This window comes from Myotis yumanensis, unplaced genomic scaffold (assembly GCF_028538775.1).
Source record: "Myotis yumanensis isolate MYYU_CA2020_CCGP unplaced genomic scaffold, mMyoYum1.0.hap1 SCAF_5, whole genome shotgun sequence".
Taxonomy (NCBI): Eukaryota; Metazoa; Chordata; class Mammalia; order Chiroptera; family Vespertilionidae; genus Myotis; species Myotis yumanensis.
In genome coordinates this window covers 35,866,389-35,885,399 of record NW_027223756.1, presented here as the reverse complement: position 1 = coordinate 35,885,399, position 19,011 = coordinate 35,866,389, and the positions used below count along the sequence as shown (strand labels likewise).

Here is a 19,011-nt window from a genome sequence, read left to right as displayed (position 1 = left end):
ATTTAAACTTGAAGAAAGAGTTAATAAGACAATGGGGAAAAGAATAGTATTCATAAATAAAAACAAGTTATTAAACAAGGATAATTGTGAAAAAGCATCACTTAGATTTTAGAAATGAAGGATATGATTAAATTATGGAAATTTAAAGATAACTAGCAAAATAGCAATTGGTCACAAATGGAGAATGAATTAATAAGCCAGAAGATCAAACTGGAAATGCAGAGTGGGACAAAGGATAAAACAAATTTTGGAGACATTATGGACAGATGCACAGTTCCAACATCTGGAGCAATGACAGAAAAAGAGTTGCGGTTTTCAAAAAAACACACACAAAAAACCAAATTTCCCACATCTGAAGACAAATGGTAATCTTCAGCTTGAGAGACTTCCAAGTGCCAAGAAAGGAAAACAAAATAAAAATTTAGACAATCCACGTAAAACTTCATGGCATCAACAAGGATAAAAGATAAAACAGAAACAGCCCTATCCAGTTTTTCCCAGTGGTTAGAGCGCTGGCTCTAGAACCGAAGGATCTCAGGTTTGATTCCAGTCAGGGCACATACCTTAGTTGTAGGCGCCATCCCCGCCCCGGTCAGGGTGCCCGTGGGAGGCAACCAATCAACTTGTCTCTCTCACATTGATGTTTCTCTCTCTGTCTCCTCTCCCTCCCTTCCACCCTCTCAAAAAAAAAAAAAAATCAATGGAAAAAAATATTCTCTGGTGAGGATTAACAAAAAACAACAACACAAAACAGAAAAAAAGTAAAGCACAATACTTAACAAAGGAACAAGAATCATAAGGAGCCCAGACTTCTCATCCCCAATTCTGGATGCCAGAAGACAATGCATTAACTTTTTCTAAGTGCTAAAGGAAAAAGACTTTAGACTGATTATTATATATACAAAAAACAATTATTTTTAAGAGTTAATATAAAGCATTTTGAACATATAAGGACTTAAGTTCCAGAACTTGCTGCTAGAAATACTTATTTCCTCAATAAAATAAATGAGTTCAGAAGTAATGAAATCCAAGTAGTAGCATGGGAAAAATACAGGAATTAATAAATAAAACCAGTAAAATGTATTGGAAAACCAAAAGTACTGAGTATAAAAAATTAATCACAAGTTTAATGTGTTTACTCACAATCCAGAGTTAAAATTCCATCAACAGTAACATGAGAGATGGAGGAGACGGAAGAAGGTATGTACTCTATTATAAATACTTAATTTACACAGTAAAGCACCAATCAGAGAATCCTGCCCAGATAATATTTGCTGGCATTTAATGAAACCTTAGAATCTTATCTTTAAAATCCTTTTTGGCTTTTCTATACTTTTTAAATCTTAAATCAAAAGTTGGTTACCAGCACCCCCAAAGGCTATTATTTGCTGCTATTCTAAAAAACAATCCCTTTATCTCATTCTTAATTTTCTTTAAAGATTTTTCACCTGGTCTCACCCATTTCTCATCTACATGTCATTTTTAAACCTTAGTAGTGCCACTATCAAGCATCAGCAATGTGTGGGCCCTACAGGTGGCATTTGTATTAAAGAGGCCATCCATGTCTTACCAGATAATAGCACAAATGAAGTGTGTACCTAGGCTTCCTTCCATCTCTTTACATTTCAATCAGGTGTTTGCCAAATGGACAGTCAATTTAAATGTCCTTCTAGAAGCTGCTTTTAAGAAAGATATGCAAAGAGCTACCTTTCAGATAAAACAGTACACCATAATGCTATCATCGTATTTCTCCCTTAGTCACCATCAATAGAACAACCTTTAAACAAAGACGTGATTTCAGATCATGCTAAGAAATGCCTCTATTGTACTTGTCTCTAGTCAACAGAACTATAAAGAACTCTTAATATGTCTATGTTACAATTACAGTGCTCACTAAAACATTTAGTTTTATGAAAACAAACCAAAAATTCATTCTTCTCTGTCTTCCTGTTTTTGAAATGTATCTAGCAGGAAAGACAACTTGAATGGCATCAAATTCAGATCTACATAAAGAGCCACTAAGAACAATACAATTTATTAAATTATACTGTATTTTTTCTAAAACCTAGCGTGTCCTGATGTATAGCAGTTTGCTTTTTTCTGAGTTAATGTTTGCTTTAAATGACAAGTAATTGTTCACTTACTGCTATTTTGAAAATAATTAAGAACAGTATTAAAATATTTTCATAATTACTTTTCATGAGTATTTTCTCTATATTATTTTACTGCTTAAGAAGTATTACTTAGTTTTCATAAAATAATACAATTTAATAATTTATTTGCTAACACCATACCAGTGAAATATGTATAATAAAAACATAGCTCAATATATCAACTATTTAAGGAAATGAGGCAATACAATAATACATTCAAGAGTACATTTAAGAGTATGATCTCAGAGAAGTATAGCAATAGCCATAACCAAATGATGATACAGTCTTAAGACAGTACACTTCAAATGCATTGCATTTTAAGTCTATAGATTATTATGAAGGTATTTTTCAAACCCTCTTAGAGGCATATTAGCATATTTTAAAGATTCCCTTAATTGAAAAACAAAATGGGCATGAGATTGGGCTTTTAGATTGCTTTGTAGTTCTTATTTTTAAAGTTCAAAAAATAAAAGAGCACAATAAAGTTCACTTACAATTCAAAACAGAAAATTTAATAACTAGATTAGTTCAATCTCAAAAGAAAATAACAATTACTTACTTTGGAGGCCCATGGCTGAAGACAATTGGCATAACAGCGAACAAGAAAAGCCATTTCCTTAGCTGGAAAGGGTAGTTTCCTTTTCAAACCAGAGCCACACGGATGAGTATGCTGACAAAATTCTATTAAGTTTCTTTTTACAAATCATACACCACTTGTAGTGTTATATATGTAAAGGCAGCTTCTCCATATCCCTTTCAAACTGAAATCAGCTTTCAGTAGCTTACAGTATTGTTCTAAAAACCGCAACAGTTTTCATCAAAATGTTCACTTTAAACAAGCAAATCACAGTAAATCAAGATGCTTATATTTCTGGCTCAGAACACACAGATATACACCCGCTACCTCAGACACCTGGCACAGACATGCAGTGGTAACACAACAGATAATAATGTAACAATGAAAGCAAATAAGGCAACATGCACCAAATCTGGGTCCTGGAGTCTGAGAAACCTTTCCTCTCTATAATACAGCTTTATCTTTTCTTCAACTTATTTCATTCTGTAGAGCAAGCACTGCAGTCATTCTTCTGCATCAGAAGCAACCAGAACACTGTATCCTTAAGATGAAAGTTTCTTCTTTATATTCTTACCACCAGAGGTTAAAAAAGAAAAAAAAATCAACCGTTGAGCAAATGGTAGTTAGAAGACATATGCTCTAACAGGTTTGCCCTGTAGCATGCCTGAGAATCTCCAAAATTACAAATTTCTCTTTTCACATTCACTATTCATAGCTCTGCAGTACTGCTTCTTGTTCTAATGCCTCACTAAGACAGTACTGTTGATCTAAGTCTGGCTTTCTGGTTGAAATTTACATATAATATGGTACAAAAACATTACATCTTCTGCCAAAGCAAGACTGTATGTCAGTGTCTTAATTCCTACTGTCCTTGCCTGTTTCACAGCAGCTCCCTAAGGAGAAGCTCCTATTGATTCTATGCTCTGCAGTAAGATGAAATATCTAATAAGAAGGAAAGAGAGTGGGAGGAGAATAGAGCTAAAAGGATGACATCACCTGTATAGAAAGCCTTCAGAAACTGCATTAGATCAATTGGCTACTGAATCTGCAGATGCAGCCCAAAGAGCAATTTATTTGAAAAAACACACACACACACACTCTTCCGTTAGATATGTCAGCAAGCTAAATTCTGTAAATTAAAAAAAAAAAATTGGCTTAAGCACTTCTCTATTTCACAGTTTTAAAAATCCATTTTGGTTTTTTATTCTGTGTATTGATACATGGCTTTACTTAAGAAGCCATATCCCCTAATATTATTATTCAAATTTAACATAGTATTATCTTCCCAAGGGAAAATAATTAGCTCTGGTAAGATACACTGGCATTGCAAATACACAAGGCAGCCTAGGTCTCAGATGTCACACATGTATTTGTAACACTACTAATTCAGGGCTTTCTGCTTGCAAAACTTCCTATTTGTCAAATAGCTATACTGAAAGGTAAAACCTTCAGGACCACTCTAAATTAAAATTAAAAATATCAAAACCGGTACTAAGATTTGTATGTAAATAATACATTTAAACGGAAACAACTGAATTTCATTTTGTAAAAGAAAGCTGAAAAAAATCACAGGCACAACAGTCCACTTGCAGCATGCACCAAAGTCCTCTGAGAAAGAATGATCGATGTAATATGGTACTTTCCTGCAGCCCGATGCTCAATTCCTAGAAAGAGACAGGAAGCCACTACAACTCGGAAGGAATCAGAGAAGAAAATGATAAACCCTGCCTCTAAATTGAGCTTGGGCTAGAAGGAAATCTCATTTTTTCTATAAAAATAACATTAAAAAACCTTTAATTTTGCCACACCCTCTCCAATCTGAAAACGTAATTCCTCTAGTACCCACCCTTATTCTTCATGCTTCTGCTACAAGGCATCTACTGCAGCTACTCCCACAAAGAGTTTGCACTTACGGTTGTAATGGTGCCTCCCAATGGTCAAAGGAAGACATAGTTTCCAATGGTACAATACAGTCAGTACACCTCCAGGTAGCAAAATTATGAGAATAACAATCAATGAACATATCAAAGTAATAGAACAATTTTGCTATATTCACCTAACACTATTGGGGGGGGGGGAAGGGGGAGAGGAAGAGAAATTATTACCTGAATATTACAAAAGACTCCACTGACTGCCATAGAAAAAAACATATTATTGGAGAAAATTTTTCAATAACCCCACACAAAGTATGAGTCACTTTCTGAACAACATTATGACAATGTGAATTAGGCTGCTACTTACAAGACCAGAATTTACTTTGGTAAAACTAAGTATTACTCTGAACAAAGACAAGTCATAATTTAAAAATATGTGATCATTTTGAATTTAGGTTTTCATAAAACTTAAGGCTTACTTGTTTTCTGCAAAAATTTAAAAAGAGCACCCCAAGTTTGCATTTATGCATAAAACTAAATCTCATAAATACAAATAAGCATGACTCCGGTTTTCTAAAAATAAAATAAACATGGAAAATATGTACAGGTTGATTTTCAAGCACCAATGAACATTTTTCAACTTAACTAATTTAAATAAACTACAATGGGTTAGAATGTCAACAAAATATTAAACATTCAAAAATAAATTAACTAAAATTTAGTAACTCATTTTTAAAATAGAAAAATGGTAAGTGTGCACTTTGTATGTAATGAAGCCAAACATTTCCTGAAGATAAATTTCTAAAAGACTAGCATTTTGTACATAAACATTAGTAATATGACTCAAAAACATTTCCTGTTTCAGTGGCAGACAGTAATTATATTCATGTATAGTACCAATAGGATAAATTACAACCAAATCAAAAAGCAAAATCCTAATGGGCACCTTTGCCCCTTTTTATAAATCATGTGGATAGCACACAAAGGAGGGCCTCAAGCTGAGCCAGGGAGACAGCCTCGCTTTTCTTAGCTGCTTCAAAAAACTGCTGCCCTCTTGGTGAAATACAATCCACTAATGCCATATGTTAGAACTAGTAGTAAACACCAACTCAATAAAGGAACAACTCTTTTTCTTTAGTTTGGCCTGTGAGGATGACATCCTTTTCCTTGTTCTACCTATGGTCTCATAGTATCTGCCATTCTAGGGAATTATAAGGTGAACCTAGCATGCAAAATCTCCCTATGCAACAATACCATGAAATAAATAACAGGCTAAATTCTATGTTCAGCATATGAATCCACTACCATTATGATAATACACTCTCCACCATGTTTCTCCAGAAACAATGACTTAACCTCTTAATTACTGAAGGAAGAAATAAATGTTTTTATAACAGAACAGCCAGTAATTTATCAAACAACTAAAAATAGGTGAATAAACGATTTTCACTCATCACTTTTAGAATTTTACTTCATCTCATTTCATCATCTTACCAATTCAAATGAAGTAACTGCAGAGCATGCCCTCCCTGATCTACACACTGTGCAGGAATCATCACCACAGGATAACTATTTAAGAATACATTCTTCCTTCCCAAAAGAATATATTTCCCCTGCATATAAAATGCATGATGCAAAGCTACATTGATAAAATCTTTAGCTTTCAAAAAGTCTTTCACACTACTACAAAATAAAGCAATCAATGTATGTTGGCTTTGCAATGTTTCAAACCATTACAAAATATTTTTATAAAAACATAAATATTATATAGTTAATAATTAAAATGTTAACTGTATAAATTATTTCTAAGTAAAAATATAGAGCAAAACATTTGAAATCATACTGTATAGAAAGCCCAAAATGGGTTCTGATAGTTACTAAACAATAAATATTCCTTTTATTTCAATAAATAACCACACTGAAGAGGGAAAAAAGATCATCATGGAAAAGGTTATTAGAAGATATATATTCTAGACATTATGAAAACCAAAAGCCAACAATAATAAGAACCAAGTTTATCATAATCTCAGACATAGTCACAGTTTTATTCACCAGCACAGAGAAATATAATCAAAATTTAGAGAAGCCAAACCAAAGGTGAGGAACAACAACAACAAAATATGTAGTTTTACAAAATAAAATAAGCAGGCAATTCATTTCTGCATTTTAGTTGTATTTGGTCTTTTAAGTATAAGCTGTTAAATGAACTGATTTATATAATAAAAATACTTTAATCCTTTTGGAAAATGAATGAATGACACTTTACAATGTCAGAGGTAACAAACAAGCTCTTACAAAGGATTACAGCAAGCTTTTCCACCCTTCCCGTCCCATCTCCCTTTGTTAACCTGAACATATGAATCTTTGTAGATATCAGAATATGGTTATCGCTAATTGGGTGCCCCTCAGGAATCCTGCTTTTAAACTGCATCCCATCTATTCCTCGGCCTTTCTGAAGGCGGGAAGCCAGAGTACCAACACTCTCCCTCCTATTCTTCTGTAAAGAACAGTGTGCTGCAGCACACTGTCATCTCTGTCCACTAAATGATCAGCACCATGCTGTTGAAAACCCTGTCAAACCCACCAGCAGGACACATATGCACTATGAAATATGATCCTTCCTTAGGGGGTTATCGAGGAAGAAAAAGCAAAAAGGGAGAGGGAAGCCTTCATCATCAACTAAGGTGATGTAAGCTTCTATAATTAGAATCAGTGAAACTGAAGGAACAATAAAAAGCACCACCATGCTCTATTTTCCCCAACACTGTGCGGTTGTATCAAGCATTTTTCATTCACTCACATACACACATAAAAAACAAGAATACACTATGCAAATATAGTAATCAGTCATGCTACATACGATATGCAAACCTAAATTTTTAACGTAGTGTATGATTGTCTTCAATGAATAAGAGCTGCTCAATAATTAAGACAGAACTATACATAAATATGACTGGGAAAAGAAATTTCATTTAAAAAAACTGAACAACTGAAAACACTGCTTCCATTTGTAAATTCTGGATTATATTAGAGATTACCTTTACATCACTTCTCTAATTTTACATACTGCATTTTCTAATACTATGAAAGCCAGATGCTGAACATAGCTTATTGAACAGGTAACGAATCAAACTAAAAGGCAATAACAATCGGCATTAATTTGTTTGCTATGTCTGAGTGGTTATTCCCCTTACAACTGGTATGCTCTTGCAAATCATTACCTTTGACCTCTGGTATACATTAGTATCAGAGTTGCTGTAAACAATCTTCAAAAGGGCTTTCTTTAGCAATTATTGTGTAAAATAGTTCAAGTACGATTAAAATCTTCCTAATTCTGGTTCCCTGGGCACATCCATATGAATCAGTGTCACCTTTAAGGGAGGACTGATCCAGACAACCAGAGAGGCACATCCTGCCCTTCTCCTCCTAACACTCCTGAAGTTCACACAGAGTAAATAAGACAATTTTAAATAATGACTACCTAGAAGTTAGCAATACTTATGTAGAGTCTTAAAAATAATTTTCATATCCTTAACACAGTAACTTAACTTCTATGAATCAATCCTAAAGAGGGGGGTGGGGGGGAATCAGTCATATACAGATTTATTCATACAAGTTGTTTGTAATAGGAGAAAAGTAGGAAGGTGCATGAGAATATCTTGTTACACTAACACAATATAATACGAATATTAAAAATAATGTTTAGGAAAAAATTTAATTTTATGAGAAGCAGGAAGTCAGGATATATAACTAAATATTCAGCATTATCTAAATTAGGTAAAAGATCTGAATTAAGCAAGATACGGTGTTTCAAAAAATCATTAGCAATGCTAGCTATCTCTGGTTTTGAGGATTATAGCAAATTTATTTCCTTCCTAATATTCTTCTATGTTTTTACATTTCTACAGTGAGCATTTTGCTTCACAATTAAAAAAAAATCTGCTGTAGTCAGGCATTTGTCCTACTTAGATTACAAGCCCATCCCTTTGCTTATTCTCTGTCCATTTGAATTAGATACAAGAATCTCCTATCTACATTCTACATATTTCCCAGAAGACAAATGAGAAGCAGAATTCTCCTAGGAGATGTTAGATACTCATAAATAAAGTTACTAATCATCCAAAAGATGCAAATCAAAACAACAATGAGGTACCATCTCACACCTGTCAGAACGGCTATCATCAACAAATCAACAAACGACAAGTGCTGGAGAGGATGTGGAGAAAAAGGAACACTCGTGCACTGCTGGTGGGAATGCAGACTGGTGCAGCCACTATGAAAGACAGTATGAAGTTTCCTCAAAAAACTAAAAATGGAACTCCCATTTGACCCTGTGATCCCACTTCTAGGAATATATTCCAAGAAACCAGAAACACCAATCAGAAAGGATATATGCACCCATATGTTAATAGCAGCACAATTCACCATAGCTAAGATCTGGAAACAGCCTAAGTGCCCATCAGTAGATGAATGGATTAGAAAACTGTGGTACATCTACACGATGGAATACTATGCTGCTGTAAAAAAAGAAGGAACTCTTACCATTTGCAATGGCATGGATGGAACTGGAGAGCATTATGCTAAGTGAAACAAGCCAGTCAATGAAGGAGAAATACCACATGATCTCACTCATTCATGGATAATAGAGACCACTATAAACTTTTGAACAATAATAGATACAGAGGCAGAGCTGCCTCAAACAGATTGTCAAACTGCAGCGGGAAGGCAGGGGAGGGTTGGGGGGCAGGAGAGAGGGGGGTAAGAGATCAACCGAAGGACTTGTATGCATGCATATAAGCATAACCAATGGACATAAGACACTGGGGGGTAGGGGAGGCCAGGGGATTGTCAAGGCTGGGGGGAAAAAAAAGGACACATATGTAATACCCTTTGTAATACTTTAAGCAATAAAAAATAAATAAAAATAATAAATAAATTTTTTAAAAAAGTCCCCTTCTGTTGGAAGTACCATAATGAATGCACCTGTCCAAGCACTCTGGGTTGTAAACAGAGAGGAAGCTGCAGACTCTCAGAGCTGGGGCTCCAAATTTCTCAGTAGCTGTCTATCTAGTCAGCACTCACTGTCTTATATACGAGTTAAGATTAGCAAAGCCTCCATGTACAAACTCCCTTCCTTTAGAAGTGATAGAAGATTGTTTATTCACTCATTCTTTAGTTTTACAATATTTACCAAACATGAAATAAAGCTGAAAACAATCAGGATCCATCAAGTTCACAAATACAAAATAAAGTTCACAATATTAACAGTTTCTTCATCAATCAGTGACTATAACTTACACAGTCCAAACTGGAAATTCTGACAATAGATACAACAGGAGTGTTTGTACCTCCTTCATTCTGACTTGAGTAACTGTTTAAATTATTTGTTCACCGGTACTCTGCTATGGTCTGAATTCAAAATTTGTATGAAATCCTAATCTCCAAAGTGATGGAGGGCCTTTGGAAGGTGATTAGGTCATTAGGGATGGAATTGGGATTAGTGACTTTATAAAAGAGACTCCAGAGAGCTCCCTAGCCCTCTTTTGCCATGCAGACAACAAGAAGTTGTCAGTCTATATATAATAAACAAAAACAAAAATCCAACCTATTATCTAGTTTAATTCCCACACATGATACAGGGACTAAGGGTCTTACATATTCCTTAAAATAGCAAGTTAGTGCTTGAGAATGAACCCGTATCATCTGATTTCTAGCTTAATGTCTATTCGATCACATCAACTGAGGCTCTGGCTCTTATTAACCTACCCATATCAAGGGTTTTACTTATCTGCAATTGATTTCTTTGAAGTCCAAATGGGTTGTCCTAAGACAAAGGTTGGGACACTGCTATGGTCTGAAGGTTTATATTCCACCAAAAGTCCTATGTGGAAAAACTAATTCCCAAGGTTGACGGTATTAGGAGGTGGGGTCTTTGGAAGGTGATCAAGTCACGAGGAAGAAGCCTTCATGATTGGGATTAGTGCCCTTATAAAAGAAGGCCCATAGCGCTCCCTAGCCCTTTTCACCATGTGAGGAAACAGCAAGAGGTCAGCAGTCTACAACCCAAAAGAGGGCCTTTATCAGAACTCGGCCATGCTGGCATCCTGATATTTGATTTCCAGCCTCCAGACTTGTGAGAAATTAATTTCTGTTGTTTACAAGTTCTTGAATCTGTGGTATTTTGTTATAGCAGTCTGAACAGACTAAGTCGTTCTTTAGGAGGAGATTTCAGCAATCACATGTTTGAAGCAAAGTCCTCTATTTTCTCATGAGCAGGTTGGGGGGTAGGATTGTTTTTCTTATTACAGGACTGGCTTGATTAATAAGACACATAGAATCCATGAAAGCAAACACAATTTGCTAAAAACTTTTAAGATGTCACATCCATGGTCAAGTGAAATATATAGCCATTATTCAGAGTACTAACATAAAGGTGGTTAAATGATCTGGTCCTAGTAATCAACTCTTAATTCCGCTATACTGAAAAATGTGTCTTAATCTCTCTAAATATGCTCTGAATCCAAACAAAACATGGAGCACTGCAGGAGAGCAGGGAACATAAGGTGTAATTGCAGAAGTAGCAAATGAGAAAGAGCTGCTTGCTGCATTAGTAATTTGTGAGCCTAACATGAAACAGTAGATTCTAGAGCAGTGATGGCGAACCTTTTGAGCTCAGCGTGTCAGTATTTTGAAAAACCTTAACTTAACTCTGGTGCCGTGTCACATATAGAAATTTTTTGATATTTGCAACCATAGTAAAACAAAGATGTATATTTTTGATATTTATTTTATATATTTAAGTGCCATTTAGCAAAGAAAAATCAACCCAAAAATGAGTTTCGCGTGTCACCTCTGACACGTGTGTCATAGGTTTGCCATCACTGTTCTAGAGTGTCATACCATGCCTACTACCTGCCATACTCTCCCAGAACAATAAACTAGAGCAGTGATTTTCAACCTTCTCATCTCATGGCACACATAAACTAATTACTAAAATTCTGCAGCACACCAAAAAAATCTATTTTTTGTCAATCTGACAACAAAAAAAGGATATAATTTTGATTCATTCAGACTGAAAGACTATTGTGTTAGCTGTTGTCATTCTTTTAAAATGACAATCTGAAGGAAAAGGGGTCAGTGTCCCTAAATAAATGATCAGGTATTGCATGTTTTAAAAATTCTTGCAGCATACCTGCTTAAGAACATTGAATTAGCCCTAGCTGGTTTGGCTCAGTAGATGGAATGTTGGCCTGAGGACTGAAGGGTCCAGGTTTGATTCCCAGTAGGGTGCATGCAGAAGGCAGCCAATCAATGATTCTCTCTCATCACTGACGTTTCCCTCTCTCTCTCTCTCTCTCTCTCTCTCTCTCTCTCTTCCGCCCCCTACCACAGACAACAAGAAAAAGGTATGATTTAGTCTACTGAGAAAACTGGAATATAGCAAAGAGAAGATAACAAGAACATCAAGTATCCATACTATTTATTATTCAAAAATAGAGAAGAAGAAATAAAAATAAAAACAGTACGACAGCCCAACAGTAGCCATCCACTGTGAATGCCCTCTTGAATCATAAATATATGGGTCATATAATAGAGTTGTATCTTTTTAAAAAAATAAATATTTTATTGATTTTTTACAGAGAGGAAGGGAGAGGGCTAGAGAGTTAGAAACATCAATGAGAGAGAAACATTGATCAGCTACCTCCTGCACACCCCCTACTGGGGATGTGCCTGCAACCAAGGTACATGCCCTTGACTGGAATCTAACCTGGGACCCTTCAGTCCGCAGGCTGAAGCTCTATCCACTGAGCCAAACCGGTTAGGGCCAGAGTTGCATCTTATTGGTCACACTACATAGTAAGGTTGCACCTGATTGGTTAATTCTTGGGACCAGAAATCCTTATACACAAGTATAGGCACCAGCTTTTTTTAAAACAGTCACTATGGAGCAAAAAGGGTAGGTAATTACTATTATTTTTTTGTAATTCAATCAAAATCATACTTTTTTTTAATCAGATGGGCTAAAAATATATTTTTTGGTGTGCCGCAGAATTTCAGTAATTAGTGTGTGTGTGTCATAAGATGAAAAAGGTTGAAAATCACTGTACTAGACTATTTCCACTTGCCTTAATTACCCACCCTAGTCTTTGAGTATCGCTTCCAATATCCTTTTTGCTATTTCTAAATATCAAATACACCCTCCTCAAAGATTAAAGCTCTGAAATCACTGAGAAATTTGGAGACATTTAAATCTGTTGCAAGCTCAGATAGCAATACCCAAAGGAGTTTTAAAAATGTTATTACTGTAATAGAAGTGCTCTTTTTAACATTAAAAAAAAATTTACATTAAAATTATGGTTCTGCCCTAGCTGGTTTTGCTCAGTGGGTAGAGCGTTGGCCTGTGGACTAAAAAAGTCCTGGGTTCAATTCCCGTCAAGGGCACATGCCCGGGTTGTGGGCTCAACCCCCAGTTGGGGGCGTGCAGCAGGCAGCCAATCAATGATTCTCTGACATCATTTATGTTTCTTTCTTCCTCTCCCTTCCTTTCTGAAATCAATAAAAATATTTTAAAAAATAAAATTATGGTTCTCATCTTTATGCAAAGCAATGTATGACAAAACTATGAAAATATTTTATAAGAATAGAAGAAATCATCTTTTTCAATCATTCTAAGCATTGTTAGAAAATACATGCAAAATCCTTAATATTTACAAAACCTTTGATGTACAGTTTATATACTAATAATTATGATAAAGAACACAACAGTAACAAAAGCTTCTGTACATCTTTAAGAATTTTGACCTGCAATACTCTAGCAAGAAAAAGTTGATGATGGTTTGCAAATGAGAAAAAAAACTGTCAAATTTCCACTGCTGTCTAAGAGAAGAAATGGCGATTCCTGATCTTCCTCTCTGAACTGCTGACAGAATAAAAGAAATAAAGAAGTCCGTAAGTAGCTATAAAATCAATTCCCTACTAGATGGTTAATTATCAAGTGTTTAATTAATATTAAATAAGATTTTATTTATTCAGAGCAACTACCAATATGTAGGAATTGGCCAGATACATAGGTTTTACATAATTGGTTAAATTAATTATAAACAAATGAAGATCTCTTAATAGCTACATTACCTGAAATATATCATTTAGAAAAAACACACAAACCTATTACTTCAAGAAATACCACATGCAAGTAAAATGACCAAAAATACTTCTCTAACCCAGTCTCATAGTTAATAAATGTTTTCTCTAAATTTGAATCAACTTATTTCTCCCCCCACCTTCCATGAAATGCCAAAGTCCTGATGGTACTTAGTAGGATGAGTACCTAAAATTTGCTATGTAAGCCTTCACATGCAAAAATGCCACTCCTTGTTCAAAGTAATCAGTGGACAGAATTCCAAGCAGTGTGCTATTGGTCTTTCTGGTCTACTCAGGAAACCAGCATATCCAAGAGGACAACTTTCAGATACCAAAAAACTTGGGAAGAGAACACACTAAAGTTGAGACTAGAATAAGCAAGCAATTAAAAACACACAAAAGCTATACAGTCCAACTCATATAATAAAAATAAACTAACAAACAAAGTAGAGACAGACTCTTGGATACAGAGAACACACTGACAATGGTTAGAGCGGAAGGGGTTAGGGGCTAGATGAGAAGGGTAAAGAGATTAAACAACAACAACAAAAAAGAAAGATTAGTGGACAGGGACAATAGTATGATGGCTGCCAGAGGGAAGGAGGTGTTGGGGGAGATAGAAGGTAAAGGAGGGAAAAATGGTGATGAAGTAGACTCAATAAATAACACAATATACAGATGATGTATTATAGAACTATATACCTGAAACCTGTATAATTTTATTAACCAATGCCACCCCAATAAATTCAATTAAAAAACACCAACTCATACAAGAACAAAATAGCACAAATTAAAGATACTTCAATTTAGCAATTCTAGTCCTTGAAATTTTTTCTAAAGAAACCAAGATATGGGCAAATATAACCACATACATTTAGCACCTTATTTTTTTTAAATTATAGGAAAACTAGAGAAATTTAAATGACCTAATATTGGAACTGAATAAATAAATTATGGGAATTATTAAAATGGAGTACCAGGACATTAAGAAAATGGTTACATAAATGGGTTGTGAGACCTAACCAAGTTTTAATTTAGGCACATTTAAAATCGACACATATTACTTGTGCAGTAAGGCAAAGTGTTAGCTTAAATTAATTAGTGATGGGGAAATTTATTATAAAAAATAAATTATTAAATAAGAAAAAGAAAAATGAAGTTTGTATGGTCTGAACGCAGTAAAAAGATTTTGGTACTATATCATGTTATTGTTTGTTGTCAGAAGAAGAATGTACTGGATCAGTAAAATTAGGCAAATTCGACTAAATCCTTAGAGCTGACTTAAATTTAACACTTATTCCAGTACAAATAACTTCCTCTATAAATAATCGTTTGTTCCTAACATTAAATAAGTAAATTTCTGTTTCTGACATCCAAAAGAACTAAACGTACCCTCAGAAATTTTGCTGTGATCAATCTCTAGACTGCTTTTATATTTTGGGGGATCATGACTCCTTTGAAAACTGATAAAATACACCTGGATTTATTCTTTAAATTATCCTTACTTCTTGATTCAACTACTTTTCCATCTAAAATGAAGTTATCTACAGTTACAAAAACTAAAGATTTCTGAAGAAACAGCTTATGTTCCTTCTGGTGTTACACAAATTAATATTTCATCTACTTTTTCAATATTTGCATGTGAAATATACTTTTAACACTTGCATATGTTTCTGCAATAACACACATTAAGTATATTTGTCCCACACCTCAGGGCAGAATTGACTTTTTTTTCCTTTTGACTGCCTTATAGCATTATCAATGAGTCTATTACCTGAGTTTCCAGGACTCTACTCTATATTCCATTCAGGCAATAAAAAGACAAGAAAATCCACAAATATGTCTAAAAAAATACACTAAGATTATTTTTCACATTATTTAAACGGAAAATAAAAACTAAAGCAAAAACAAAACTCTCACTGGTGGAGTATTTCTACTCAACTCAACAGAAGTATTTTTAAAAATTACAGATATATTTACCAGCCCCAAACTTCTAAATGTAGAGCCCAAAGTGTTGATATTACCAAAATATATGTAAAGATACTGTAATGAAAATAAGGAAGATCCACAAAACGTTCTTAAATACACTCACAGAAAGGTAACTGTTGATGTCCACATCATCAGTAATGGTTTGGCGCTCTCCTTTATGGTTAACTTTCCGAAACCTTCGTCGAGACTGCCTGGCAGGAATTTCTCTTTGGAGAATATTATCTTCATTATCTTTGGAATTCTCTACCTGAAACACATGTTCACATTCTTGATTAAATATCCAATTTTTCCATATCACTGACAGTCTATGGAGTCTTAACAAGCTCATAAGGAGGCTTCATTCACTTCTTGCAAGAAACTGCCTCAAGAAAATGGTCTAATGCTCATGAATTCAAAAAAGATTAAAGGTGACATCATTATAAACATCTGGAGACCACAGTTTCCTTCCAGGAAATAGTCTCTCTTGCTCACACAAACATACTCTAAGTAAAGTCATTTACCAGAAATGAAGACTGTTAACTACACCTACACATTCAATAATTATAACTTCTTTGCTAGTCTAATTACAAGCTGCCTGATCATATACATATTTTATTTAGTGAACAATCAAGGATTTTATTCCAGTGAACTTATTAGTGTTTGGTGTCCATCTTAATGTATGACAATAGCTAAGAGTGAGGCTGGCATCTTTTAAGGAAGAAGGAAAAATTAATATGTATTGAAGGCATAGAATGGACTGGTGTGCCAATACATTATACTATTTAGTTTACACAACAGCCCTGTAAGCAAGTATTGCTATCTCTAATTTATAGATGAACAAAGTAAAACCCAAAGAGATTAGTGACTTTCCAGTCTAGAACAATGATACTTACTAAAAGTGAGTTGCAATATAGGCCTATCTCTATAACTTATGCTGCAGACACAAGACCACACTGCCTGTCTAATCACAGACTAAACCATACTTTTTAAAAATTACTTTTACAAATGGTATGTCCTAAAGCATACTTTATTATTAGCTTCGCATCCATTAAGTAACAATTTCAGTCTCCCCCCCTCAACTACTTTTTCTACAATGTTGTATCTTTTGCTAATATAAAAAATATCCCAGTCACCCAAGTATGAAATTTCATCAACATTTCCAACTCTTATCTTCAATTGTTTCTTAGAACTTGTCAATTCTTTTTATAAATCACTCTCACAATATCCTTTCTTTTAAGGAAGAAGGACAGTTACTATGGTAGGCAGTTAGACGGACATAAGCAAAGCAAGGACGATGGGCCAGATATAGAAGGTCACCAGGTTGTAAAGCCCCGGGTGCCTAGCAAGGGACAAAATTAAGAAAACAAGGATCTTGCCCCCAGGATAACTTTTCCTCCCCTAGCATATTGCTGGTCATGCAGTTTAAACACCTGACCTTCTATCCCCTGGCATGTTGCTAGTAATGTGGTAACCTCCTTGTTAGAGAAGGAACAAGGGTCTGAGGAGTAGCCTCCTGGAACTCCCAGGTGGCCCCTTGCATGACCACTCCCTTAAAACACTGACTCGTAGGCATAACTTCTAGGCTTCAGTTGTGTTTCAGCTCCATGCTCAGAAAAGCAGCAAAACCAGAGGAGCCAGGCCATGAGTCAGGACCAACTGCACTGACTAATGACCCCTTGCCCTGTCACCAACCAATCAGTAGCGACAACAACCCTGAAAGGAGACACCTGGAAAGCTGATGAATATTCTATTAAGATCATCCCTTGGGACCTACTCTAAAATTTCCATCCTTAAAAGCCCTTAGGACTGAGGACCCAGCATGCTTTCCCTCTCAGAGATACACCTTCACCTTTCCAGTCCTCTCCACTTCCCCCCAGGTCCCATCTCCTAAACTCCAAGGGCCCTTTCTTTTGCTTTTGTAACTTGTTTCCTGAGCCCATTCCTTCTACAGCTCACTTATTCTACCTCTGTAACTTTGTAAATAAACTTTCTCTCATAGTTTGAGTCTTGGCTCTGAATTCTTTTTTAGCCAAAACTCAAGTATTGAGGTTGCTAAAGCAAGGTCCAGCCTGACTCTACTGGACTAACACCTGGTGCTATCCTCACTGCCAACATTATTACTACTACTTACTCAAGTCTTAATCACTTCAGTCTTGATATATAGTAACAGGTGATCCTGCTGCTTCAGACATGTTCCTCTCTCATTCCATCTGGCACGGTCAGATAAATCACCTAGATAAATCATCATGTCAAGTCTCCCGTTCAAAATGCTACAATGGACCTCCCTAAAGTTACCAAACAAAATTTAAACTATTATATTGGGTAGTCAAAGTTATATACACTCCATCCCCAAAATGTTTTTATCACTTTATCTTATATGTGTAAGCCTGGAAAAAAACGCTCTCTTAGCTCCTCCCCACCAAAAAAAACAAGAAACAAAACCTCTAAAATTTCCTGATGATTTCTCAGAAAGAACTGATGTCTAAGCTGCTCTGTTTTAGGTGTGAGAGTTCAAGAGTAAGTGGCCAAGTCAATGTGACTATCCATGGTCCTCATAGATTAGTAACTTATATTCTGCTAAGTAACTTATTTCATCAATTTGTATTATCCTACCCATTCTATCTTCACATGCTGAACACTAGCAATCATTTAAGACACATCATCAATACTACCAGAGACATTCCTTTCCTCAGACTATGACTGGTTTATTGAGTGCACACAACCTAGACTTCTCATAAACAGAACATGCTCCCCACAGCCTTCAGACCTTTGCATATGCTGCTGTTACTTCTGCTTAAAAACCCATTCCTCCTTTGCCAGTATCTTGGCATCCTACACAAACTTCATGACCCAGTTCAAACAACTCCTCTTCTGTCCCAGGACGGTGCTACTTCTACTGCACTAAGAATACTGACCATAATTATTAAAGGCTCCTCACAGGCTAACAAGCTCCCTAAGATAAGAACTGCATTATAGTATATACTAGTACTAGTGCCCAGGTGCACAGATCCATGCACATTGAAAGGAAATTAATTAGAAGGTGGCCTGTGGGGTGGGACTGGGCAAGATGGGCCTGACATGCCCTGGAGCCGACCTCCCGTGGCTCCTCCCTGGCGACCCGCACCTGGGGTGGGCGGCACTGTGACTAGAAGGGGGTCTGTGGAATGAGCAGGGTCCTTCCAACAGGTGTGGTCCTTCCGCCTGGCCTGTGGGGATGGGGCCAAAACTGGCTCTCTGACCTCCCCTGAGGGTGGATCTCGGGTGATGCACCCTGGAATCAAACTCCCTCTTCTCTGGT

At 35.7% G+C, this 19,011-nt stretch overlaps 1 protein-coding gene across 7 annotated transcripts in view; it reads right to left on the bottom strand.

The window, feature by feature from the left end:
• The window catches only part of RAPGEF6 (Rap guanine nucleotide exchange factor 6), a 190,318-nt gene that overhangs the window by 101,658 nt on the left and 69,649 nt on the right, over positions 1 to 19,011 (bottom strand). For 6 of the 7 annotated variants that reach the window (XM_070415050.1, XM_070415052.1, XM_070415051.1 and 3 more), the window contains one exon: positions 15,838 to 15,981. In XM_070415050.1, coding sequence (XP_070271151.1) covers positions 15,838 to 15,981 — 144 coding nt within the window. Of the gene's footprint in view, positions 1 to 2,712; positions 2,982 to 15,837; positions 15,982 to 19,011 lie in introns of those variants that run through there. The other variant, XM_070415055.1, reaches the window with a different exon arrangement.